At 36.3% G+C, this 27,861-nt stretch overlaps 3 protein-coding genes and 1 long non-coding RNA gene across 4 annotated transcripts; 2 read left to right on the top strand and 2 right to left on the bottom strand.

The window, feature by feature from the left end:
- Positions 1 to 5,823: 5,823 nt before the first annotated feature.
- LOC125370977 lies at positions 5,824 to 6,443 on the bottom strand. Its single transcript, XR_007217106.1, has 2 exons — positions 6,403 to 6,443; positions 5,824 to 6,121 (listed from the first exon to the last, which is right to left on the bottom strand). It is a non-coding gene; the product is annotated as an uncharacterized LOC125370977 (long non-coding RNA).
- Positions 6,444 to 10,233: 3,790 nt separating this feature from the next.
- LOC8286033 (protein transport protein Sec61 subunit beta) lies at positions 10,234 to 10,972 on the top strand. Its single transcript, XM_025158640.2, has one exon. It carries the CDS (start codon positions 10,433 to 10,435, stop codon positions 10,751 to 10,753), a length of 321 nt encoding a protein of 106 aa, XP_025014408.1. The 5' UTR covers positions 10,234 to 10,432; the 3' UTR covers positions 10,754 to 10,972.
- Positions 10,973 to 18,593: 7,621 nt separating this feature from the next.
- Positions 18,594 to 22,722, top strand: LOC8286034 (syntaxin-72). The gene is made up of 9 exons (XM_002526330.4): positions 18,594 to 18,909; positions 19,002 to 19,127; positions 20,888 to 21,050; positions 21,140 to 21,225; positions 21,350 to 21,418; positions 21,508 to 21,552; positions 21,642 to 21,704; positions 21,836 to 21,912; positions 22,456 to 22,722. Exons 1-9 carry the CDS (start codon positions 18,754 to 18,756, stop codon positions 22,466 to 22,468), a joined length of 798 nt encoding a protein of 265 aa, XP_002526376.3. The 5' UTR covers positions 18,594 to 18,753; the 3' UTR covers positions 22,469 to 22,722.
- Positions 22,723 to 22,988: 266 nt separating this feature from the next.
- LOC8286035 (NAC transcription factor 29) lies at positions 22,989 to 25,007 on the bottom strand. The gene is made up of 3 exons (XM_002526331.4): positions 24,842 to 25,007; positions 24,450 to 24,733; positions 22,989 to 23,625 (listed from the first exon to the last, which is right to left on the bottom strand). Exons 1-3 carry the CDS (start codon positions 25,005 to 25,007, stop codon positions 23,065 to 23,067), a joined length of 1,011 nt encoding a protein of 336 aa, XP_002526377.1. The 3' UTR covers positions 22,989 to 23,064.
- Between the last annotated feature and the right edge of the window lie 2,854 nt (positions 25,008 to 27,861).

The following is a 27,861-nucleotide window of genomic DNA, read 5'->3' as shown; positions in this document are numbered from 1 at the left end:
TATGCTAGCATACACTTTCTTGGATTGCAAAAAGAAAAATCTGTATTTGTACTCTAAAAAAGGGTTTGCTCTTGATTTTGAGCCTACTAAAAGGGTTTTTAAATTTGAACTATCAAGAATTTCAAAGGGTAAAGAAAGCTAAAGCTGGTGTCATATCAGTCATTGGCTTGGTTCCTTAATAACATATAGATTTACTTGCAAGCTTAGTGTGTGGAAACTGTAATTTCCATTTGTAGAAAGATTTGAGCCTTTTTCTTTTGTTTCTGGGTTGGTAGCAGAGAGGCAGTGTATATACCCATGATGTTTGGGATTGAGCTCTGTATTAATGGGACTCTTTTTGATGGTCGAAAATAAATCCATTTTGGCTGTCAATTTGACAATTTGTATAAAGCTTTTATTTTATATAAAGATTTAAATTTACATTTACATACAATTAAATTTTGGATATATATATATATATATATATATATATATATATATATAAAATGTTGAAAATTTCAGTTCTTCCATCTTTTCCCTATATATCTGATTTCCTCCTCTTTATGGATCAAGAGCTATCGTAATGGCTTTGGGCAGCTAAGCATCTAAATATCACAGTTTTTCGTTTTCCATTAAGAAAAATAATTATATATAAATAAAAGCAAATTTTAATATTATAAATAAAATGGCTGGAGTATCATTTAATTGGAATTATTGAATATTATAAGCTATTGGACCTCAAAAAAGAAATTAAATAGCTAATTCTCTGTGAAATTTTGATATTAAAAATTAAAAGTTACATTATATTATTTTTCTGTTGAAATATATGTGCAGTTTGGTTCGACTCGATTTGGAATACTGTTTAACTAACTAAATTTATATTCTAATCATTTATCCAAATTATATTGATTGATCATATTAGACATTTTTGACCGATTTTTCAAACACTTCAGTAGCTTTATATGAGAATGGAAAATGACTAACACAGCTAAGAGGCAGTTGTATATAATTAGAACTGTTCAGATTTCAGGTTGGGTTTGAAGTATTCAAGTTTAAGTTGGAACTCAGCCCGATTATATAGATTTAGATTTTTAATTAAATTTGACTTATTATAAAAAAAAAATATAATATATTTTTTAGAATTTTTAACCCTAGCAGATACCTAAATCTATAGACATGTATAAAGAAAATCTTTATATAAATAATAATAAGCTAAATTCATATTTGAGTTGGTTGTTAATTTTTTTTTATCCATAAAAAGTTTACACTTGCTATAAAAGTAAAATCTCAGTTAATGCAGAAATAGAGATTTGAACTCGAGACCTCCATCTTCAAAGAGTAATTACTTTTGCCACTTGTATTAGAACTGGCTTAGGTTTAGGGATTCGACAAATTATAAGACTTGGTATTGCTTGCAGCCACACAATTACAGCCACCTAGCCACCACCATCAGATTTCTCCAAATTCATATTTAATAATTTATATCAAAAGTTCAACAAATCATTAAGAGAACCACCACCACCGCTGCCACCGCACGCAGAGGCTATCAAATCGTGATTCAAATGAGTATGGAATGAGATTTAGCTAGCAAGGACAAAAAGAGCTAATGCAGATCATGATTTTAAGGAGAAGTGAGCCATTTGATAAGGAATTAAGTGAGGAGAAGGAAGAATGGGACTAAACAAAGTCATTTGCTGGTCTGAATGTTTGAAGTTGTTATCAAGGACAACAGAAAATAAAAAGATAATGGGGCAGTAAAACATAATAGAGTCAAATAAAAGGACATTTTTATATATTTTTGAAATATCAGGGGTGACTAGTGTAATATACCAAATCTTAAGGGTAATAAAAAAAAGATTGAAGGAGAGACGATGGTAGAAGGTAGGAAAAATTCTTGCCTATATGGTTGACAATTCTCGGGAGAACAGGATGTATTCAGCTTCTTCTGATTGCAACTTCTCAAAAATTCACAGTGAATTTTTACTGGAGCTTCTTGGTGTATATTTTCATTTATGCACAAGATCGGTAGATGATTAATATATATTTATTAGATTTAAATAATAAAATATATGTCAATCATCAAATACTAAAGTGTAAAACATTCATACATACGTGTCACTTTCTTATTATTTGTAATGTATACACCAAATCTAGATAAGAATTTTCTAAAAAAAGAGAATAATGGTTCAAATAAACCATAATTATAAGTATTATTTACATTATTGCCATTGATTTTAGTGCAGTGGATAACAAACGTCTTATTAAGAATTTAGATGAATTTTAAAGTGTTGTAATTTACGGTGAATATGTTTAATATTTTTATATATTTATTGAATAAATATTATAAAATTTTATATTTAATTATATAAAAAAAAATTTAACATGTAATTTTATATAAAAATTATATATTAAAATATTTTATATAAATTTGACTTAAATTTTATAAATTATTTTAAAATAAAAATATAAAAATATTATAAATTATTGTAATTAGGACATTTTAAAATTCACCAAGAACTTAATGTTTTTAAAGAAAAAAGCTTAAGAACTCCTTGAAATATAATGGATCATCAAGGACCAACAGAAACAAACTCAAATAATAGAGGGACCTAAATATGGGTGTTAAAATAATATTGCACTTATCGCATCTGTTGAGTTGCCATTTGCCAATCATCATTCTTACTCTGATTCTGGAGTGCTCGAGTAGGCATTCCAGTCTGTGCCTCCGATACTACATAAATATACTGCTTCCATCATTTATTCTCTTCATCTTCTTTTTATTTTTATTTCTTTTGGCGCCTAGCTCTTGTCTGAATTGATAAACCACCATTTTGAAGAAACACAGTTGTGTTTTAGGGTGAACCCGGGGAAGGAAAATTGGTCACATAGTAAGTTAACATTGGGCACATAGTTTTAATTTTTCTTTTCTAACATTGGGCACATGCCAATCCTTCATCAGTTTGAGGAAGACTATCAGCACCACCACCCAGCTCCAACAAAATTGGCACCACTAGTGAATTGTCGAGTACCAGGTTGCATTTTTCAAGCTCTAACGATAATCCTTGTCTCCAAAGTTATACTAATGTAGTCAACCAATTTTGTTTTTTTGTTTTTTATTTTTTTTTTTAAAATTGTCAATCAAATTCAGGCAATTAAAAGGGTATTAACCTTTTTTTTAGATGAATTAAAGAGGTATTTGATAGACAATAATGTTAATTGTTTACACTTCATTGCAAAGAACTTAACCTAAATAACTATACAAAATCAAGAAAAAGACTATATTACCCTTACGACTATTTACAGTGTTTAACATTCCCCCTCAAACTCACGATGCGATAGCAACAAGCATCGAGAGTTTGTCAGATAAAAAATGAAAACGTGAAGTAGTTAGACATTTTGTAAATAAGTCCGCAAGCTGTAAGGAAGAAGAAACAAAAGGCAAAGTCAATGTGCCATTCTGAAGATGATGACGGGTAATATGACAGTCGATTTCGATATGCTTGGTCCGTTCGTGAAAGACTGAATTGTGTGCAATCTGAATAGCGCTCTTATTATCACAATGTAAAGGAGTTGGTTGCCGTAGAAAGACACCCATATCAGCAAGCAACCATCGCAACCAAACTATTTCACAAGTAGTAGAAGCCATAGCGCGATATTCAGCCTCCGTTGAGGATCGAGAAATGACGTCTTGCTTCTTACTTTTCCAAGAGATAAGGGAATCACCTAAAAAGATACAAAATCCAGTAGTTGATTTGCGGTCGTTGGGATCACGACCAATCAAAGATCGTGAGTAAGCACATAACTCTAAAGATGAAGCAGATGAAAATAGAAGAGTCTCAAACCGAGTCCCGCGAGGTATCTCAAAATGCTAAGAACAAGAATGAATGAACTGCAGAGAACTGCAGGGAGAAGTAACAAACTGACCGACTATATGAATGATATGCAATATCGGGCGAGTGATAGTAAGATAAACTAAACTTCAACAACAACCGATATAAACTCTGATCCCGAGGTAGAGAACCATCGGGCAGAGTAACGAGCGCTGAGCTCAATTGGAGTAGCAGTCTTATTGTCGGGAAAGGCGAGCACGCTCAAAAATATCAGAAATGTACTTAGATTGAGAAAGAAGATACCCTTTTGGAGAAGAAGCGACTTCAATACCCAAGAAGTAACGAAGGGAACTCAAGTCCTTCATAGCAAAACAACGAGTCAGTTCGGACTTTAACAGACTAATTCCGACAACATCATCACCTGTAATAATCATATCATCAACATATAGAGAGAGCAAAATTCGACCAGTCGAAGTACATTTGATAAACAGTGCAGAGTCATGATAGCTAGGATGAAAACCAAGGGAAGTAATTACAGCAGAGAACTTCTCAAACCAAGCTCGAGGAGCTTGTTTGAGACCATAAAGAGCCTTCCTAAGTCTGCAGACTTCACCAGGATGATGATCAAGACCAGGAGGAGGGACCATATAAACTTCTTCATGAAGATCGCCATTCAAAAAGGCATTTTTGACATCCATTTGAGTTATATTCCAACCATGAATCCAAGCAACAAAGAATAAGAGTTCGAATCGTAGTCATTTTAGCAACGGAGAAAAAGTCTCTTCATAATCCATACCATATTCTTGAGAATAACCTTTAGCCACTAAACGAGCTTTATACCTTTCAATAGAACCATCAGACTTAGTTTTAATCTTGTAGACCCAACGAGAACCAATAGCACGTTTACCTGCAGGAAGGAAAACTAAATCCCAAGTATGGGTTTGGTGAAGAGCAGTTAACTCCTCGGCCATGGCAGCACGCCAAAGAGGATCAAGAATGGCTTCTTTGAAAGATGAAGGTTCAGAAAGACGATGAATAGAAGCGATAAAGGAAACAAATGAACTCGAATAACAAGAATAAGCAAAATCAGGTTGTTTAGTGGACTTACGATTGCGTACAGGATAGCGAGGTACAATAGTATCCGCAGTCTCAGAAGATGATTGGGCAGAGTGTGTAGTAGAGGAGCCAATAGAGGTGTCAGGAATGTCGGCAGAGGATAGCTCATCAACATCAGTAGTAAAAGGGTCAATATGGATAAGATCAGACATAGATATATGGTGAGGACGGTCAGGAATTGTAAAATAAGGAATATGTTCAAGAAAAATAACATGACGAGAAACATATAATTTATGACTGACTGGATCAAAACAACGATACCCTTTTTGACCTGCACCATAACCAAGAAAGACACATATAGTAGATCGAGATGATAGCCACTGCGTTCAACATGAGGGAAGAAGAACAAAACATGTAGAACCAAAAACACGAAGAGAAGTATAATCTGGCGGACGACCATACAATCTTTCATAGGGAGACAAGCCAGAATTATAAGAAATAGAAATTCTGTTAATTAAATGAACAGAAGTAAGAACTCCTTCCCCCTAAAATTCACTAGGAACACTAGCGGACAACAAGAGTGATCGTGCAGTCTCAAGAATGTGTCTATGTTTTCTCTCAGCAACTCCATTTTGTTTAGGAGTATCAGTGCAAGAAGTTTGGTAAATTGTACCATCTAAAGTAAGTAGATCCTTAAAAGCATGAGAAGTATACTATCCCCCCAAATCACATCTAAAGCATTTGATAACAGCTGAATGTTGGGTTTTTACAAGAGATCGGAACTCATTATATATGCCAAAAAAGTCTGAACGACGTTTCATAAGATAAACCCAATAATAACGAGTGCAATCATCAATAAAAGATACATAATAGCGAGAACCCCCTTTTGTAGAAACAGGAGAGGGTCCCCATACATCAGAATGAATAAGATCAAAAGGAGAGACATATATAGTAGTGCTTTTAGGAAAAGGCAATGCATTAAACTTGGCTAGTTTACAACCACTGCAATCAGAAATATCATGAGTTTTCAAATTTCCTAAAGCTCCTGTAGAAACTAAAAATTTTAAACGAGACACAGAAACATGACCAAGGCGAGAGTGCCATAAATAAAACACAGATGAAGAGGGATTCAAATGAAAGGATGACAAATTCACACCATGAACAACAGCCGCAGTGTGAGGGGTTTTGAGTTGATCCAATACATAAAGTCCTCATTCTCTATGGCCGATCCCAATCACTTTCTGAGACTGTGGATCCTGAACAAAACAAGCGGAAGAAGAAAATGAGACTGAGCATCCAGTATCACAAATCTGACCAACATAAGCAAGATTCAAAGCAAGACTAGGAATGTGATAGACATTAGATAAAGATAGAGAAGGCGTAATAACCGAACCAACACCTTGCAATGGCATAGGTGTACCACTAGCACTCATAACAGGAACTGAAACTTCAGGGGTTAGAGAAGTAAATGATGATAAATTAGGTGACATATGGTTTGAAGCACCAGAATCTAAAATCCAGGAGGAGGGGGATATACCTGAAGGACTAGATGACAGACCTACTTGAGAGGAAGTAGACATGGCATGAGAAGCAAGGAACTCGAAATCGCTTCAATCGAATGGGTCTAAGGAGGAGGTTGACAAGGCATTGTGAGGACAAGGTAAAAGAGGAGGTCCATTGTGGAGAGGCGGTGATCGATACGACCACTGATGAGACTGTTGCTGTTTTCCTCTGCCCAATTTCGGACACTGAGATTTCCAATGACCTTTTTGCTTGCAAAACCCGCATTCATCACGAGCAATGATCCATATAACAATCGAGATTTAGAATTTGATCGAGGAGGCATGGCAAAAACAGATGGAGTAAAAACTGGAGAAACCTCTTTTACGGTACCGAGAACTTCAAACGAATTTCTTGACCAAAAGTTCACTAACAATGAGAATCAAGGCGTTGGATGACGATGTAGAATAGACCCACGAAGTCCCTCAAACTCATCACAAAGGGCCATTAAAAACTGTACCAATCTCTGCTCCTCTCTTCGTACAATATAAGGCCCAAAGGCTCGTAATTCAGCAGGTTCTGTGAGAGCCAACTGATCCCACAAATTTGTCATAGCATCGTAGAATTCTTGAATACTCATACTTTTCTGCTGAAGAGCACGAATGTCAGACTCCAACTGGTATTGCTTTGCAAAATTAGACTGTGTATATAGTCGAGCTAGGTGATCCCAAACCTCCTTAGCCGTCTCATATTCTGCTAATTGGGTGCCTATCGAATGCTTAACAGAATTATTGATCCAAGTAATAATCGTTGAATTATCAACTTCCCATTTATCCAATAATGCCATATCATCTTGAGGCTTAATAAAAGCACCCGAAATATATCCTCACTTTTGTTTCCCTTTCAAGAAATTTTTCATCACGTAGCTCCAATATGCATAATTCTTACCATCCAACTGAACACTAACTGCTTGAAGCGAATCATCTCTAGCTTCCATACGAAGACAAACGAAGGAAAACCCAATGAAATCAACAACAATCAATTACTCTAAAGAAGGGACAACAAATCTACTTTCACAGATTGCTTATGTGCCATAACGATTTATCAATATAAAACCACAATGCATAATTTTCCACCAATTTTCTTTTAGTGCAATGGCTCGTGCAAAGCAAACAAAGCAAGAAAACAACAGGGAGGAAAGCAAACAAAGAAAGCAAAGTGGAGTAAAGAAGCTACATGATTCGTATCAGGAACTTAAAGCATTTTGTCGAGCAGGTGGTGTGCAATGCACACAGCAGCAAAATTTGGGCATCTCACGAACAGCAACGCACATATGCAAAGCCAACTGTTGTTGTTTTCTTCTGCTTCTACTCTTCGAGATGCGACTGTTGATGAGATCTGCTGAGGATGTGCTACTCGTCTGCGAGAAGCAAGGAACAAAGAGCAAGGAGCGAGTAAGAGCCCCAAGAGGAGCGAGGAGCGAAGAGTGAAGAGCGAGCAAAGAATACGTTTTCTCAACAAGAACAACAATGGCAAGATGCGCAGGAGGACCATCAACGTTTTCAACAACAACAGCAACAAGAGCGTCAACAACAGCTGGGTCTGCCGCTTTCTCAATTAGAACAGCAGGGGCAGCAGTTTTTTCAAGTAGAACGGCTTTGATACCATGATAGACAATAATGTTAATTGTTTACACTTCATTGCAAAGAATTTAACCTAAATAACTGTACAAAATCAAGGAAAAGACTATATTACCCTTACGACTATTTACAGTGTTTAACAGTATTAACGTGATACCTGTAATAATAAGTGAAATGCTTATATATAAGGAATTATGTGCTAATAGCAGCATCACTAAATCCAAAATTGGCACCACTAATGAATTTTTGACTACCAGAAATAGCAACACAGCGTTTTCTTTCGGCTCCCTGCTGCAATAATTGTCTGCCTGAGCATGGAGATGATATTAGAAGACAATTAAATAATAGATAGCAAATATACAAGAAAGCTTAGGTCGACATGATGACATTGATGATATAATATAGGTACAGAAGGGGAAGTGGCGGCACCAGTCGACAGTATATACATTGAATTAGTGTTAGATTTACCAATTTTGCGAGTCATATGTAAGAGTGACAAACGGTTCAGTTAATATCATATTTATAAAATAAGATTAAGCATTTAGTTTTGAATTTTTATTTTTAAACTGAAAAAGGACGTTAAATGTTTAGTTATTTATTAATTTAATTTAAAATATAAAAATTATAATTAAAACATTTTATATTATAATTTTTTAAATATATACGTATCAGATAAGAATTTAATAGGTGATAAATTGTTATTTTAAAATTTTTAAAATAATTTTATATTTAAATTAATTACTTCTACTATTTCACTTGGAGATTGAATGTTAAAGTTGCATCTAATTGTATTAGTGCTGATGATTTGATAAATGCCAAAATTTCCACAAGTGGAAAGGAAATACATTTCTTTTTTACCTTTAAGCAAAAATACAAATACCACAACTCCCACAGCAACAAGTGTAAACAAAATTTTGCTGTGGTGTTAGAAGTATAGCAAAAGTTCAAGAAAGAAAGGCTGACTGCAAAAAGATATACTAAACGACAATTACTGCCTTCAAGAAAAACACCACCCATCCCCTGGTTTTGCTACTTTTCCAGCAGCGCCCATTTCCTCTCATACTGCCCCTTGTTTCCTGTTCTGTAAACTACCCCATTAACACCCGGTCTTCTTTATATGCGGATGCCCTTGGAATCCTTTCTTGCATAAGAAATATCAGATATGGAGACAGTGCAAGGATTGTTAGGGAGGCTAGGCAGGCAGTGCTACGCAGTGCTGTGTTTGGGAATGATTCTTGTGATCGTTAGTATAGCTCGGTATGTTGGTGATGATGGAGGAGAGATGATAAGTGATCCTAAAGAACGCACTCGTCGTCGTCTTCGTGCCATTCATGGTCCTCCACTTCGTTATTGAATGATCTATCTAGCTAAAGCTGTAAGCTGTGATCATGGCTGACTGACTCAAGAATCTATGACTGGCTATATGGAATGTAAATGAGTATATATATATATATGCTTTGCTTACTTAGGCTGAAAGGTTGATCCTCTTTTTTCAATTTCCAAGGAAACAGAGAAAGATGTTTGTAAGATTAATGGCTGCTTTGTGCTTCAACCTTCTGTATTCTTCTTTCTTTCTTCTTAGAGGGCAGAAATTTGAAGATGGAGAATAATGGTGTAGTACGAATGTTCAATTAAGTTTGTGGTATGTATCTGCTGTAGAGTTTATGTTCTCTTTAACTATACAATTTGATTTCCTTTGCCCATTTTTAGGCACCGATACCATCATTGGATTCCAACTTTCAACTCTGGCAGCAAACAGTAACCGGTACATTACACTGTCGACGCATCATTGAACTGCTAATCAATTTCTTTTAGATTTTTTCTTTTTCTTTTCTAAGAAAAAAAAGGGTCTAATTTGCTCTATGAATTTGTCTTAAGAGATTGAGATACATCAAATTCTAACTTTTCGGTAAATAAGTCCAAATTTTCAATTTTAAGGTTAAATCAGTCCAAATTTGTCGATATTTTTGCGCTTCAAAAATTATATTCAAATAACTAAAATAAACTATAAAAATTATTTTAAATTTATATATCTATCTAATTTCATTTTAGTAATTAAAAATAAGAAAAATTAAACAATTACTCAACTAATAAAAGTTAAACTATCATTATTACCACTGCTACATCACTTTCACTATTTAGGGTAAATTTTTTTAAAAGAAATTCCAGATTACTCTTCAATATGTTAATAAAGAAACCTAAACGGCTAAACAGAACTTTTTGGATCTTATCCAGGTTGATATATATAATAAATTTAATAATCACTTGAACCACTTCCATAATTAATTATCGTCACAATCCCAATCAAAGGCCCCTTCCATTTTCACATATTTACACTTATACCTCTCCCACCTGCCATTTTACAAAGAGAAGCACTTCTCTTTCATTTCCTTATTCACTTCGCTCCCTCTCTTCCACGCTTCAAAAATGGTCAGGGGTTCTTCTCAGTCACAATCCGCTTCCTCCTCCACCTCCCGCCCTGGCGTGGCTGCTCCACGCGGCTCCGCCGCAGCCACAGCTGGCATGCGAAGACGCCGCCTTGGATCCTCCGCTTCCGGTGCTACATCGACCGCCGCAAGTGGAATCGGGAACAGCACCAACATGCTCCGATTCTACACCGATGATGCTCCTGGACTCAAGATTTCACCTACTGTTGTTCTCGTCATGAGCCTCTGCTTTATCGGCTTTGTCACCGCTCTTCACGTCTTTGGGAAGCTTTATCGCAGTAAGGTAGCTCCGGAGTCTTAGAATCCATGACCCGAACCCGAGTGCGGATGTTGCTTTTATTTCGGATCTTCGACTCGTAACTGATTGCCTTTTTTTCTTTTTCTTTTCCTTTTCTTCTTTTCTCCCTGATCCCTTCTGATGCGATGTAAACAATGACAGGCTTGTAATAAGTAGGAGCATTTGGAGTTCTGTGATGCTGTTGTTTCATTGAAGCTAATTATGGTTTTATTTTGATCCGAATTGATTATTACTTTAAGACTAAATTTAGATGCTCTTTTTGCATAGGCTAAAAGGAACCCAAATGTTGGGAAAAAGGTTCAGGTTCAAACAGCTTCCTGATTTGCTAAACTGAGGTTGTCTCTATTTAGGACATTTATATGTAGCCCATGTGCCCTGCACTAATGCCATGGTGGGTGAATGAGGTATCGATATCTGCTTGTCTGTATCTTGTAATTTAAGACTGAATTGAGAGCAAGATGTAATAGTGATCGCCTTGCCCCCAACTCATTGGGGAAATAGTAACTGAAGCGAGATTTTTTTTTTTTTGTTTTGGGTCGCCAAATCTGAAAGTAATGAAAATCTAAGGAATGAAAACAATATTCGGGAAAAACAAAATAAAAGAAGAAAACCATAACTTTCTGATTCTCTCCATAAACGTTGTAGCTGTTTTTTTTAGTGCTGCAGGGGAATTAGCCGAAGTAAAACTTACCAGATTCCTTTTGGTCCCTATGGAAGGGAAATGATGACTGAGCAAGTAATTGTGTTGGGTTTTATGGGGGGTTTGTAACACCATCATGGTTGCTTGCTTGCTGGAGTGAAAAAGAAAACAGATAATTGACTTGAGCTCTGTTGTGCACTTCCAACTATTGCTCTATAAGTTACTTTTGAGTCACCGTTTAATACAAGTATTGCAGAAAATCATTAACATCAAATAATAATAATAATAATAATAATAGTAATAGCAGCAGCAATGTTGAAGACTAACCGAGAAGAAAGCCTTACCCAGTTCAAAGGTCAGGGATCAAAGGATAAAGGAACTAGGAGCATGGCCTCAGGTCTGTACAGCTCTATCATCACAGGCCTGGCAGAAAAGAAAAAAGGAGCGGCCTTTCTTCCCTAGTCACGAAACTTCGGCTTAGCGGTTAGCCAAGTCGCGCGGCACTTAATTAACTTGCTTGACGAAGTCGAACTAAGTAAGCCTAGATGTGGATTGGGAGAGATTATAGATGAGCAAAGTAGGCAGCAGGGTTTAGGACTTGGGTAGGGTAGAGAGTTGAGAGCACTTGAGAGTATAGAGAGCTTTATTAAGTTTTCAACATTCCTCTTGTATGTTCTTGTTGTTCTTGTATATTACAAATGATGGATGGAGAGGGTATTTATAGGCTTCCCACCTCCTTAACTTGTGGCTAGAATTCATTCTTCTAGAATTCTCTACAAGTTACATATGTACAAGGCTTCCTTTAGAAGCTACTCTATGTACAAAGAAGGGAAGCTTCTAGGCAGCTCATTGGCTTGGCACAAAGCCTTGCATCCTCCAGCAATCTCTAGATCCTTCCCTTGGTTTCCTTGGCAGCCAACTTGAGCTAGGCGGCAGCATTTGGCTGGGCAAATGTTGGGCATATTTTTGCCCATGGACAAGCCTTGCCTTGCCCAAGATGAGGCGGGCTGTGACACCCTCTCCCACTCAATCTCGCGACGTCCTCGTCGCGCCTTGAGCTTTGTAGTTTTGGATATGCTCAGGGAATTGCCATAGCAAATCTTCACGTTCCCACATAACCTCGGTGTCGAGCAAATTTTTCCACTTCACCAAGTATTCGGTGTAGTTGGGAACTCCTCTTCTTCTTATCACTCCATCCGCAAGGATGCATTCAATCTCCTTGTCTAACTCGGTGACAACGGCTGTTGGAGCTCTTCTAGATTCGCCACGGCTGGGGTTTTCCTTGTTTTCATGGTATGGCTTAAGCATACTCACATGGAAGACATTATGGATTTTTAGTCTCGAGGGCAGTTGGAGTTGGTAGGCAGCAGCACCAACGCATTGACATAGAACATAAGAGCTAAACTGGTAGCTTAAGGACCGTTACAAGCTCAACCATGTATATAACAAAGCATACTCACACTGTAATACTTAGAATTCTTATTACTGTAAAGAATCATCATTGTTCAATAAAATTTCCACATGGTATCAGAGCAGGTATAACCTGTCATCATCTACCCCAACCAAAAACACAAAATCAAGCATTTAAAATGGCTCACAACTACACCACAAAAATAACCAATATTGTGCTGAAAGGCAGCCAAAATTATTTTGAGTGGTCAAAATCAATTTACATTGGTCTCAGCGGCAGAAAGAAACTGGGATTCAACACTGGAAGTAAACAAAGACCAAAACCAGTAAATCCAGAGGCTCCAACAGAGAAAGAATTGGAAAAGATGGAGGAGTGGCAAACGACTGACTATTTGGTCATGTCAATGATCACCAACACCATGAAAACACAAATTTCCCAACTTTGTATTCTAATGGAGTCATCACAAGCAATTTGGGAATGAAGGGACTCTACGGGCATCAAAATAATTTTGCTCATATTTTTAGACTCAAACAAGAGCTTTCGCAAATCACACAGGGAATCAAAAGTTCCTCAGAATATGCAACATAAATCTTAACGAGATGGGAAGAATTGCAGAGTTACTTACCACAAACAAACAACCCCGAAGAATTACAGAGAAGGGAGGAGCAAGACCTTGTTTATACTTACCTGGGGGTCTAGATTCCAGCTACGAAGGTTTGTGATCGCAAATCCTTCTGTCTAACAGCCTTCCAAGGATTGACGCGGTCATGGCCTCTATCCAACAGGAAGAGACCCGACGCGCTACCATGAACACCAGTTCTAGCCTCGAAGGCTCAGAAAATCGAGCGTTCCTTACTCAGCACTTAGACCAAATCGAAACACTGAGCATGAGGGGAGCGCCTGTCCCTGTCGAAAGGTGCAACCACTGCCGAAGGCAGGGTCACACCCACGACAGGTGCTGACACCTTCACCCTCACCTGCGACCGTCTCATGGTCGAGGAGACCGAGGAATTCACGCTAACAATAGAGATGGAGGCGGAGGCATAAGGGAAAGAAGGGAGAAAAGGTTTGGCGGCATCTGCCTCGCCAACCCTAAAAATGGAGAGAATAATGAGGAAGGGTTGCAGGGCGATGTATGTAGCCAATTTCGCGGGTCGAGTCCGTGGTTTGGAGCGGGTAATTTTAAGCAATTTGAGCCCACGGACTTCATCCGACCCAAGCTTAGCAATCCAACCTGACCCGACCTGACCCGCCCAACTGGCCAAATTCGGATCCAACCCGTTTTCATCAGCAGATCCGGCCCGATTCAACAGAAAATTTGCAACTCTCCCAGCTCATTTCCCAGCTCCAATCGCTTGTCAATCAACAAAAATCCCATGGGTTAGGTTCAGTTTCTAACTCTGAAAGTCACTCTACTATTTTTCACTCTCACGATTGGATTATTGATTCAGGAGCAACTGATCACATGATATGGGACCCACAAAACTTCACACTTTTTTTTCCAATTGAGTCTCAGCATGTGATTGTTGCAAATGGTGGTCAGGCTCAGATTTCTGGCTGTGGCACCTCTACTCTTCTTCATAAAACTATACCTAATATTTTATTATTACCTGATTTTAAATCCAATTTATTATCTGTTGGCAAAATTATTCGTCATTTAAATTGTAATGTCATATTCTCACCTACTTCAGTCATGTTTCAGGATCGCATCATAGGGATGATGATTGGTGAAGGATATTGTAAAAATGGCCTTTACTACCTCCAAGACTCCATCACCCAATGTCTTGCGTCGACGAACCCGGTAGATCAAGGGATGCTGATGCATCGGCGGTTTGGCCATCCATCCGACCAAGTTTTAAACAAGCTTTTTCCTTACAAATTAAATTCTAGTTGTGATATCTGCAAGTTTTTCAACCATACACGATTGCCTTTTCCTTTATCTTCAAGTACCTCTGAATTTTTTTTTTTGAATTAATTCACTCTGATGTTTGGGGACCGGCCCATGTCACTTCTTATAACCATTTCCATTATTTTGTCACATTTATTGATGATTATTCTCACATTAGTTGGCTCTACTTATTAAAATGAAAAAAATGAAGTCTTTACTTGCTTTCAAAATTTCTTCAATTTTATTCACAATCAATATAATGCCAACATTAAAATTTTTCGTTATGACAATAGCATTGAATACGTTAACAAATTTTTTTTTGAATTTCTTACAAACAAAAGTATTCTCCATCAAACTACTTGTGTTAATACTCCCGACAAAATGGAGTTTCAGAACAAAAAAACAGGCATCTTCTTAAAGTCACTCGGACTTTACTTTTCTAACACAATGTTCTCAATATTTTTTGATCGGATGCTCTCCTAACCGCCACATACCTCATCAATCGCCTACCTAGTGTCAAATTAAACAATCTCAGCCCACTAGAAATTCTCAAAGGTTGAAAAATCGATCTTGGTCATCTACGCGTCTTTGGCTGTACTAGCTTTGTTCACATCAAAAGGCAGCATAAACTCGACAAAAGCTCCGCTAAAGCTCTGTTCTTAGGGTACTACTCTGAAAAGAAGGGGTACAAGTGTTATGACCCTACCACTCACAAAACTTATTTTCTCAGGACATTTCCTTTGCTGAACATGAATCCTACTATCCCCATGATCCAATCAGCACCACTGAATCTCATAAATTGTTATTTTCGCATAATATTTCTTCTTTTGACAGCTCAGCACAGGACACTTATTCTGATAGGGAGTCTGCCTAAAACTCTTAGGCAATTCCTTCAGGGGGAGATATTGATAATGAGCCACAGGAAGAAATTGCCTTACGCAGATCTACTCGATCCACCAGGCCTCCTATCAGGTTAAGAGACTATGTGTCCCACGAGGTATCATATCCTATCCAACACTTTATTACTTACAAGTCCATATCAAGTCAGTATAAAGCTAGGAAGTCTCACTAAACATACCAAACCTACCTCCTTTTATGAAGCTAACACCAACTCCAATTGGTGTAAGGCTATGGAGGAGGAACTTCAGGCCCTAGAAAGAAATGGCACCTGGGAACTCATTCCCTTACTACCAAATAAAAAACCCGTAGGATGTAAGTTGGTATATAAAATAAAATATAGGCATGATGGAATAATAGACTGATATAAGGCTAGGTTAGTGGCAAAAGGGTTCACCCAAATCTATGGGGTTGACTACCAGAAAACTTTTGCTCCTGTAACAAAAATGAGTACAGTCCGTATTTTATTGTCTGTTGTCACTAATTCAGGATGGAGCCTATTCCAAATGGATGTTAAAAATGCATTTTTTCAAGGGTCTCTATAAGAAGAAGTCTACATGACACTTCCTCCCAGTCACAAGGCTACATCATATCATTCCCAGGTATGTAAGCTGAAAAAGGCAATCTACGGATTGAAACAATCTCCAAGAGCATGGTATGCCAAGCTAAGCCATTTTCTTCTAAAAATTAATTTCCATAAGTGCTCTTCTGATTCCTCTATATTTGTAAAGCACACTCACATAAGTACCATTATTATTCTAGTATATGTAGATGACATTATCATAACCGGCAACAACAATAAAGAGATTGAAGAAGTAAAATTGAAATTAAAAAGGGAATTTGATATTAAAGATCTCGATCAACTGTCTTACTTCCTTGGGATAGAAATAGTCAAATCATATAAAGGCATATTTCTGTCCTAAAGAAAGTACGTCCTTGACTTGCTAAGGGAAATAGGAAAAATAGGAGCCAAACCTATAAATACCCCTATGGAGGCAAAAACAAAGCTCAACTTAGAAGATGGTGACCCTCTAAGTAACATAGTCACTACCAACGTCTACTAGGAAAATTGATTTATCTGATTGTCACTAGACCGGATATTACCTATGCAGTAAGCATGGTTAGCCAGTTTATGCATGCTCCTCGTACCTCTCACTTAGATGTTATTGATAGAATTCTCAGATATATTAAGGGCACCCCCGGACAAGGTATTTGGATGAAAAATAATAATAATACTAATACTATTGTTGGTTTCTCCGACGCAGATTGGGTAGGAAGTTGTGACAGAAAGTCAACTTCAGGATTCTGCACCTTCATAGAAGGAAACCTAGTGACTTGGAGAAGCAAAAAACAGTTTGTGACCGCAAGATCCAGCGTAGAAGCAGAATATTGAGCCATGGCTTCAACCGCTAGTGAACTCATTTGGATCAAACAAGTACTAGCCAACATGAAAATAGAATGCAAAGGACTTATGAAAATATACTACGATAATCAGGCAACTAGACACATCGCATCAAATCCATTCTTTCATGAACGAATCAAACACATAGAGGTTAACTGTCATTTCATAAGAGAAAAGGTCCAATCTGGAGAAATTGAAACCCCATTTGTTAGAAGCAACGAACAATTAGCGGATATACTCACAAAAGTGCTTGACAAAGTACACTATCAAAATCTTCTTAGCAAGATGGGTTCTATCAACTTGTTCGAATCCATCTTGAGGGGGAGTGTTGAAGACCAACAGAAGAAAGCCTTACCCAGTCCAGAGGTCAGGGACTAAAGGATAAAGGAACTAGGAGCATGGCCTCAGGTCTGTACAGCTCTCAGCTGTACAGACAGATCATCACAAGCCTGGCAGAAAGAAAAAAGGAAGCAACCTTTCTTGCCTAAAGAAGAAAGGTCGCTTCAACCCATCCAAAATCAGAAAGTGAACGTTGATATAGAACATAGGAGTTAAACTGGTAGCTTAAGGACTGTTACAAGCTCAATCATGTATATAACAAAGCATACTCACATTGTAATACTCAGAATTCTTATTACTGTAAAGAATCATCATTGTTCAATAAAATTTCCACAAGCAGCAGCAACAACAATAATAATGGCACTGTTATAAGCATGTAATGCAAGAAATGTGCAATACAGTCATTCATACAACATCCTAATTAAGGAGTACATAGGAACATGCAACAGTGGCTGCTAATCACAAAAGTTTACTTATTCATCTTAGGAAACGAGGGCATTATTATTTTTATTTAATGATTGACGATTAGTTACACATAATCAACTGATTTCTTGGTGCTAGTTTCCTACAATGCAATAGCCTAGAGCATTTGGCTCCATTTTCTTTTTCTTCTTTTTGAGGGGCAACAGAATAGAAGAGCAGGCAGCGACTGAACCCAAAGCAGTTCACTATGATCTCGAATCTTTGCATGTCTACCATACGATTCGGAGGCAGCGCAACTTTTCTCGCTTTCTGGCTTATTGAGATTTTCAGGCTATCTCAAGTAACCAGGAGAAATCAATAAAGGTCAGGCTGAGATACAAGTTTGACAAAAGAGGAAAAGAAAAAGAGATATAGAACTTGATGAATTAGTTTAGTGTTGTTGCTAAGGTGACATAATTTATTAGAGATCAAACTCTAAATTTTTGTCGTACGAGGAAGCTAAGAAAGGGGAAGTTGCTGAATTTTCAAAGCTCCAAATTCCCCAAGTGGTAATAATGGGATCCCAATATTTCATCAATAAGATTCATCTAAATGAAAAGGTTTAATAAGAATTTGGTGAAAAATCTATAAAAGGAAAAGTAGTTTATAATGATGTAATTATATATTTTATTTTTAAATTAAATTTATAAAAAGATTTTAATATATTTTTTCTTAAATAAACACGTAAAAAATAAAAATAAAATTCACTAGAAAACTAAGCGACCCATATTTCACCAAAATAATAATATAATCGTATTTTAGAAATGGGTGAGGTGGCAAAATTATGATGGAAACAACGTGCCCGCCAAAAATAAGCGGCTGGTATTGGGCGCGCTGTATTCTCTGGGTTTTCTTTCTCCAAAACCGCATTCTACGCTCCACGCCTCCTTTGTCCTCACCAATCTTAGACCATGGCAAAATCAAAATTTAGAGAGAATATCCAAACGGAGCTGTGTGGAAGAAGATGAGCGTGATAGACATTCTGTTCAGAGTCGATGATATATGCAGAAAATATGAGAAATACGACATCGACAAGCAGCGTGACCTCAATTGTTACGGCGATGATGCCTTTGCTCGTCTCTATGCCTCTATTGAGTCCGACGTCGATGCTGCTCTTCATGTTTCAATCTTTTCCTTTTTATTTTCCTTTTGGTTTTTGTTTTTCGAAACAATAGAAATGTATATAATAAAAATGTTTTTGTTTTTGTGCAGAAATCTGAGGTGGCAGCAATGGAGAATAACAGGGCTTCTGCGGTTGCTATAAATGCAGAGGTTCGTAGGACTAAGGCTCGATTGGCTGAAGAAGTTGTTAAACTCAAGAAATTGGCTAACAAGAAGGTCAATTTTAATTCACTTTTCTCATTTTTATTTTTATTTAATGATCTTGATTGTATGTCTAATCCAAAATATAAGTTGCATTGCAGAGAATTTATTTTATGTATTGCATGTGATTGTTAGCAGGAATTTCTTAAAAACTACACTTCTTTTCCTTCTTTTCATGCATCTGTGTGTGCTTGTCTTAACGCAAAACTGTTAAGTTTGTATTTAAAAACCGGTATAAATTGCTATCTTTTAATCAGCTTGCAATTGTATTGGTGTTCTAATATATACAATAAAGTGTATTGTTAAATCTCTTTTTTTTGTAATTTGGTTAATGATACGGATGAAGATGGATTATGGATTTAGACAGGCCGGGGAAACAAGAATTTTCATAATGTGACAAATTGTCAGAAGTGAGGAAAATGATAGAGTGAAGGCGTCCAGAAGGACATGGTTGAAATTCAAGAGTTTCTACCAACAGTTGGTGTAAAAGACAAGAGGATGCAGCAAAGTATTATAAATGAAAACAAGAAGGAGACAAACAAGTGCCTTGGCCTTATAAATTAATGTTTATTAATTTAATTGATTATTATTCTCCGCATAGTCTGTGTTTCCTTTCCATTCGCAGACTGTCCTAAGTAGTTTGCATCGTGCAATGAAGTTTACAAGAAAGAACTTCAATTTCAAGCAGTCAAGTTATGCTTGTAGGAAAGGGAAGTGGAGAAGTTACGAATTTAGCAGTCAAAACAGTTTATGGTTTCTTTAATTCAATGATGAAATTGGTTTAGTTTCTCTTGCTTATATGTCACTTGTTCTTGCTGGGTTTAACTCTTTTCATCTTTTCCAAAGATTTTAATATTGAATTTTGATTTTAGCACATATTAGGGTATTAGATGTTGCCAGCTTTACAATATGCAAGTTATAATATCTCCCACTCATATATAACAGAACGTCCTGCTAAAGAGTTTCTTTTCAATTTTTTGTAGTCAATGCGTTGCAGATATCACACATATGCTTGTCATGATCGTCGCCTATATCAAGTCTTTGTAGCTTGTCTTGACAATCATAGACATTAATATTGTAGGAACTTGCCACATTATGATGGGGGGCACAATAGTGCTGATTCCTCTGTGGGCCATGTCCTTCATGTATGGCTATCATTGCCGTGAAATAGTAGACTCCAAATGAGTGAATTTCAATGTTTTTATTGGCATCAGCTCATGCAGTGAGAGGGTGAGAATAGGTCCTAGGTTTATATTTGATTAGAAGAAGGTTATGGGACCATATTTATTGGGCTGTTTGAAATTAAATTATTGGTAATCATTTGCATTCCAACCCGTAAAGAGAGAAGAAGTTGGTTGACCGATTAACAATGCTGCCCGCTAGCTGTAGTGGGACCGGCACTTCAGATACTAGACTATAGTGCTAGGCATAATTATATATTTTCTTTTTGATGTGCATCCAGATTCATGAGATTTATTTACACTCCTTCTTTATATATGTGCATATGGTTGAAGTTCTGCGGTAGATCATGTCAAAGGGATGATGAATAATTCTTATAGATATAATATTGGAGTCTCATATCTGGACTTCAATTCTCTTCAATCTGGGATAACCTTTATTTCTTAAGATTCTCGTTTTCATGTTCGAGCAAATGACAAAATTTATTGTTTTCTCACTTTTTACTTTGTTTTGCATCCTGTCTGAATACTACTTCCTTGAGGTGTATTGTGCAATGCCATAACTTAGCATGGTAACACCGAATTGTGTGATTACAGGTCAAAGGGCTTTCAACAGAAGAACAAGCCATCCGTCCTGACCTAGTTCTTGGACTGATCGAGAGGATTCAAGCCATACCAGATGGGACAGCAGGAGGAGCCAAACAAGCTGGAGGACGGGCAGGATCATTGACAAATCAAACTATCAAGTTTGATTCATCAGGTGTTCAATATTTCTAATGCCCTTTATAATGTTTACCTTTTAAAATGCGGGTTATATGAATAATTTGTTACACTTCTGGCAACAAACAGACGAACACCTTCATGGTGATTTTTTTCAACAAAGTGAAGAATCAAGTCAGTTTAGACAAGAGTATGAAATGCGGAAGTTAAAACAGGCATGTAAGATTCCTGATTAATTTAGTTTGCTGCATTTATTCTATGCCTGAAGGATTTTAGCAAGACAATTTAACTAGGGTAATAAACTTCATCACCTTCTCCGTTGCCTTTTCATTTACATAGGATCAAGGTCTTGATATCATATCAGAAGGACTGGACACATTGAAAAATTTGGCTCAAGATATGAATGAGGTTGGTTACACACATGATTTGGCTTTTTGGTGTTTTTATTTGGCAAAGAAAAGAAGATAGTGATTAATTCTTTGTTTTAAAATGATCAGGAATTGGACAGGCAAGTTCCTTTAATAGATGAAATTGATACAAAGGTGACATCCCTTTTCATAACATACTTTTCTTGTCAATCAGACCATGGAGGCAAAGACTTATTAAGTGCTTACTTTTGCTGATCTTGTAGGTGGACAAGGCAACTTCAGATCTTAAAAATACAAATGTTAGGCTGAAGCAGACACTTGTCCAGGTAAGTGATATGGATATGAATGTTTCAATTATACATTTCCTGCTATGCATTCTTGTAAGAATCCTGCTTCTGCTTTTTTTTTTTTTTTACCTGTATCCTACTAATAGCTTTCTTTTTCTTTCCCCTCACAGATAAGGTACAGTAGAAACTTCTGCATTGATATTATTCTGCTCTGCGTGATCCTGGGAGTGGCTTCATACATTTACAAGTAAGCTCCTTTTCTTTATTTTTAATCTGTATCATGCTTATTTCACTTGATTTCAAGTTCCCACTTTCCACGCTTGATTATGGAACAGTTCTTATTTAGTTATTTATTTTTTAATTTCTAATGAATGATTAAGACTATGTTGGCAAAACTAATGTTATGTGTCTGACTGCAAGCACACAGCCTGAAACGCATTTGTAGAAGTGGCTATTATATTCAGGTCATAATGAACTAACTGAGTTAAACTGCTCTCTGCAGTAAATTCTTGCTTTCTTTTCTAATTTTACTGAAATATAAAAGAGCAAAATTTCCAAGTCCACATATATACTTATATGATGAAAGAGTGTACACATTTCTCAAAGATACCCATTCTTTTAGATAATGAAAATAAAAAGACAATTCCCTTGTATATCTTCTTTTAACATCTGCTGAATGAATAACTAGACAGTTGCATATATTATATTCTGATTCTTTATGCCTTATTTTCTTTGTTCTTTCTGCTTGGAAATTTGGCTGACAAATTTTGGCTCTATTTCTTGCTTGCAGTATTTTGAGGTGAATGGACTTCATTGGCTTGTTATACTGCTGCTTGATCATAATGTTGTTTGGTTTAATAATTTTCATTATCTGAGGGCTTTTTGTATTCTTCCAATATCGCCAGCATATATTTGATTTATACTGCCCTCAAGGAGTTCATTTGCATTTACCTTTGCCTTCTGTATCAACCATTTGACAATAATCATATGGGCTTTATGCATATGAACAAAGATGTAATTGTACAACTGTAATATGTTACAGCTCTTTTGCCTGCCACTGACTTTATTGCATTCTTGACTGCATATAATACAAATATTATCTTGTATCTAGAAAGTACCTTAATTATATGGGAAATTTCATGTATCAGCACGAACATTTATGTTTGCATTGTCTGAAGAAGCAAATTATAGTAAACTTGCATATTTAGATACTTATCTACAGGCCCATGCTTCGATATAGAATTGGCTACAGACTATACTTATGAACAGAATGCTGCTTCAGTAGATCCATATCCCTTCCTCTGGAAGCATATCCACCTCGGCTGCTATATATACATTTTCAGTTGTACAACCTGAATTATGCAGAAAGTCTTGCAAAAGTTTCCCTTACTGTAAATATTTACCATTGAATCAATTCGTTAAGCTCAAGAAAGCCACTGATTTGATCACATGGATTAGGATTGTAGAAGCTGTCTTGAGATTGGTTTTGGCCATAGTACTTCACATCAGTACAGGGTATTGTGTCTCTAGGTAGAATATCCTCATTTCTGGTGCTGCTGACCTGGTTGTCAGACGGGAGGAAATTGTTGCACCTAGCGTCCTCGTTAGGGCTGGAACTGTCAAAGGAAGGAACTGTTATTGGAGAATTTAACTTGTTGCTACCATCTTCATGATAAACCAGAGTAAGACTGTTGTCCTTGTTACTCTCTTGATTGCTAACACATGAGATGGTATCAATGGGAGGTAAAGTTTGCCCGGCAAGTATGGAAGCTAATAGTCGACAATCTTTGTTCAAGCACTCGGTGATCATGTCAGTGTTATAATTTGTGTATGTACGACATGCTTCCTCCATCTTTGGTAAGTACCAAAACAAGTCTTTGTTGTGGCTGTCTTGAACTTCGGATGAGTTCTTTGACATGCTACCTTTCTGTCGAACTCGACATAGTACCCAGTCATCTAACTGTAGGATCAGGAGACATTGTTTCTTAATGCATTCTATGAAATATTTCATCAAATGGTTTCAGCCCATATTATAGAGATACATAACACAGATGCAGAAGGGAGAAAAGGTTGAAAAGAGAAAAGACCAAGTGGTGTTATGCCATTAAATAGAAAAAGCAGATTTATATGGCTACATTGATTCTCTCGGTTCCATTTGTTTGGACAGCATTAGATGCCCAATATCTTAGGAAAACTCTCGTGCATGTCCTGCAGATTCTCATTATTCCTGAATGTTTTGTACCATGTAATTTAGTTATGTTACATCTTAAGAAAAGTCTGTGGATGGAAGCCAGAGTTGAGCAACTCCCCAAAACTTGCAGCCTCTATCCTCAAATATTAGTTTGATGATCAGTTTAACTATTACTATGAAAATTGAGATGTCGGACGAATAAAATATTTGAAGTGGCAAATTTCAGTCCTACGAGCACGTCTTGTTCTGCCAACACACCTGATTGTTCAGGCATGGAGGCTTCGATATATAGGTCCTTTCCTTGGCTGTATGGGGCTCATAAACATGGCAAGAAGGAAAGAAGTTCAGGGTTTTGCAGGTTGTTTCTTGAAGGAAATACTTCTGTGAATACCTTATTAATCTGCCTATGATTCTTTATGATGTGTTCCTGATAAATTGTATACCTCTCAAGGTTTAAACTACAGTATTATAAAACTCAAATGACTGGTGTAGAACTTCTAAATAAAGTTTTTGTGCCATCATAGAACCAAAGAATACAGAATAGAGAGAAACAATATTGGTTTATATCAGAATATCAGTGATGTTTGACTTACCCTCATGGATCCTTTCAACCTTGAAGGTTTCGTTGTTGTGTCAAGCAGCCTATACTCATTCATGAGCCAGTCTGTCTTGATTCCTTTAGGAGGCCGACCAGAGTAGAAAACTAGAGCTTTTTTGACTCCAATGTTCTTTGATCCAGAAGTAAGAATAGGTCTATCAGTACCACTAGCCTTCCAGTAACCTGATCCAGCTGCTCTGTTAGGCCTTGCTCCATTCGGGTACTTCCTATCTCTCGGACTAAAGAAAAACCATTCATCTTCTCCAAACAAAGCCTTCTCTGCAGTTGCAGCAAAACAAGAAATATGAAGCTTAATTAGGTTATGATAATAAAGAAACTGAAAATTAAGAAAGCAGTAGTGATAAAAAAAAGATGAAGAGGACAGACTAGGTAGATCCCATGGGTTGTACTTGTACAGATCAATTTCAGCTATGATAGATGCTGGTAATGGACGTGAAGCAACCCTGTTGCGCAAGTAATGAATAATGAGCTCCTCATCAGATGGATGAAACCTGAATCCTGGAGGAAACTGGAAATCTGAAGATGGTCTCATTTCCGCTGAGGAAAAAAAAGTTTTTGTTTTCTTTATGTTGGCGATGATTCGGAGAGCAGGGAATCGAAGAAACTCCAATATTATCAACAAGAGAAAACCTAGCTGTGTAAGTTAGTAAGAGTACAGCATCCCAGGGATTATATGATGCAATTTCATGCAGAAATGGACGACATTTAAGATAGATAGACAGGAAAAAGCCAACTGAATTTACGTGGTATTTGTTTAAATTAAACAGACTAGAAAGCAACATTTTTGGCCTCATTTGATGAAATCAGCAGATGGGTTTGCGAGCTTCTTGAATCAGAATCTGGTTTCTAAATCATTTGGCTGCAACTCACTATTTGTTCATCGATTCTTGTACGACTAGTCGTTAAATGGGGCATGTTATTTTCTCATACGATAGTTTTTATGACATAATTAAGCAGATGGGGACGTTGGCTCATCAATTATATTATCCTGCCAACGATCTTTATTTATTTATTTGGTTATATAAAGCTGCAAAAGAGATGGCACTGGAGATAATCAATGGCAATTATGCTCTATATTGAAAAAGTTCTATTGCCAGCTCCAATGTGACCGGAATTGGTTATTACTGCTCTTTCTTTTTCATGGACTGTTTATAGTTATTGCTCAAAATTTATTGTCTCTTACCTTCGACTTTTGGGCATATTTGTATCAATTGCTTCTCTCACTTGCATTTCTAATGTGGAATTTGTTTTAGGTGTGTAGAGAATTTTGAAAAAGAAATATGATTGTCAAGAGTGGATTCTTGATCTTAATACATTTGGAGGCAAACAATATTTTTCTTTAATTAATGGGTATTAATATTTTTTTTTTCTATTTACATTTTGAACTCAAGTTCGTTCCAATTTGAAATTAGCAACTACATCAATTTCTTTCCTTAATTGGTTAATGCAACTTAGTTTAACTTGCTCGTCTCAACTTAGTTTAATTTGCTCGTCTCAGTTTGATCAATTTTTTTCTTTTTTAAGAAAAGAAATTGAAAATCTCTATGCCAACTTAAATATGCTTATACTTTTGAAACCAGAACATGTATGATCTATAATATACATAGATGATGCTTCATTTTGAGGAGAATGCATTCATATATATATATATATATCCTTTAGAACATTTAGTGAAAATAGCACGTACATTATTTTAATTCTTATGTTGTTTTCCACCGTTGGTCCTAATAATTGGCTCTATCTCAAACTGGCATGGGTTATGAGTTATATAATGCAATATTTACAAAAATTTTAATAACAATAATTAACTCTCCAAATTTTTAAATACTTTTCTATTATGTCATTTATAGAAAAAAATTAACCAACTTTATACTAGTATGTATCATTATTTATTAAATATTATATTTACTTTTCTTAGCTTTTAGTATTGGGTGGTAATAATAGTTATATATTAACTAATATAATAATATCACTTAATAAATACATGTGCATATAATTAGATTTATCTACACCAATTTGGTAGACAGAGTCCTCACAAGAATTTCTCATTCGGATGATGATATTGGCAACCAACTAAAAAGAAATTTCACTTGCTAATTAGATGAGGAGACCCATTGAGGTGAGTTGATCTAGTATTGTTGAATTTGCATTACGTACATACGTAAAGAAACTTGTACAGGTTTTTATACGACATGAGGGGTCAAACCCACCCTCATCAGTATGAGGACGTAGAATTACAATAATATCGGATGAAACAACACATAATCCTGAATATTTGGTGGAAGATTTGACGTAAAGAGCATGTAAAAAGATCCCATCCTTGGCATTACCTCTTTCCACAACCTAGTTATCTACGAAGCTCCAAGGTCTATGGTGAAGCCAAGAATGATGGATCAATACATAATGCCAAAAAGATACACGGTAAGCCAAGAAAACAACTGGGGAATCAGCCGCCTTGTTAAGTTTCCTTTACTCGAAGTTGGGTTTTCTGCGTCTTTCTTTCTAACGTTAAATCTACAGTCCAACTCCCAATTTTTCGATAGCTGAAATTTTGATAACATATTAAAAAAAAAACATTCCATCTGAAAATTCTAACAGTTAGATGAGCCTAGTTCATGTTTTAATACCATATTGTTTGATGGGGTAAACAGATTAGAGACTATTTGCTTCTCTGTTTGTGAAACTAAAAGCTATTTCATACCTTCATCAGGATATCACATAATTAGCATCCATATATTTAAATTACAAATTGTCTAATCCACTAATATGTGCATTAAAGAACTAATTAGCTATAAATTAATTAAAAAAAAAACCTAGACATCTCACCATAAAAAGGGGAATTAATATGCTGGGACCAATTTTTTTCATTCTCCCAATTTTTGTTTTCATGATAATGTAGTGCAAAAATAACTTTAAACTATGAAACCACATGGAGTTTTATTAGATTTATGGAATGAATTTAACTCCTATATCTAGTTTAGGTAAATATCCCTACATATATAATATGTTTTAGCTTATGATTAAAATGAACCTGAATAGGGTTATTTAAATTGATCAGAGAAAAAAAGAGGGTTATTCTAAAAAAGGAAAAAGAAAATTATTGTCAAGCTGGGAGGAGAAGGCAACTCCTGAAGCTAGTTCGATGGGAGTAAACCGATGATAACGAGGTGTCAACGTTGTTTGTGGATGGAGACAGCAGCAGATATTTATACATTTTTGGTCTTAATATATAACTAAAAGTAAGAATGGGTGTTAAGACCTTGTTTAGATCGATGTAGAGGGTTGTCTTTTATTGCTGCTAAGGTAGATATGGAATCCTAGGTGGTTTTGTCTTCCATGTGCAGATCCAAGTTAATTCAAAGCTTGTGCTGTTCTGAACGTGAGAC

This window comes from Ricinus communis, chromosome 8 (genome assembly GCF_019578655.1).
Source record: "Ricinus communis isolate WT05 ecotype wild-type chromosome 8, ASM1957865v1, whole genome shotgun sequence".
Classification (NCBI taxonomy): domain Eukaryota; kingdom Viridiplantae; phylum Streptophyta; class Magnoliopsida; order Malpighiales; family Euphorbiaceae; genus Ricinus; species Ricinus communis.
Note: the sequence above shows the minus strand (reverse complement) of the source record. Positions and strands in the feature narration are given on the sequence as shown.

What these genes read in the sequence shown, in the direction of transcription:
- LOC8286035 (XM_002526331.4), bottom strand. Translation starts at nt 25,007, where the DNA reads ATGAGACCATCTTCAGATTTCCAGTTTCCTCCAGGATTCAGGTTTCAT. An exon ending in CAACCCATGGGATCTACCTA is followed by an intron (nt 24,734 to 24,841) that starts GTCTGTCCTCTT and finishes CTGCAACTGCAG; the next exon opens with AGAAGGCTTTGTTTGGAGAA. An exon ending in GGTTGAAAGGATCCATGAGG is followed by an intron (nt 23,626 to 24,449) that starts GTAAGTCAAACA and finishes CTGATCCTACAG; the next exon opens with TTAGATGACTGGGTACTATG.
- LOC8286033 (XM_025158640.2), top strand. Translation starts at nt 10,433, where the DNA reads ATGGTCAGGGGTTCTTCTCAGTCACAATCCGCTTCCTCCTCCACCTCC.
- LOC8286034 (XM_002526330.4), top strand. Translation starts at nt 18,754, where the DNA reads ATGAGCGTGATAGACATTCTGTTCAGAGTCGATGATATATGCAGAAAA. An exon ending in TATCAAGTTTGATTCATCAG is followed by an intron (nt 21,051 to 21,139) that starts GTGTTCAATATT and finishes GGCAACAAACAG; the next exon opens with ACGAACACCTTCATGGTGAT. An exon ending in AAATGCGGAAGTTAAAACAG is followed by an intron (nt 21,226 to 21,349) that starts GCATGTAAGATT and finishes TCATTTACATAG; the next exon opens with GATCAAGGTCTTGATATCAT.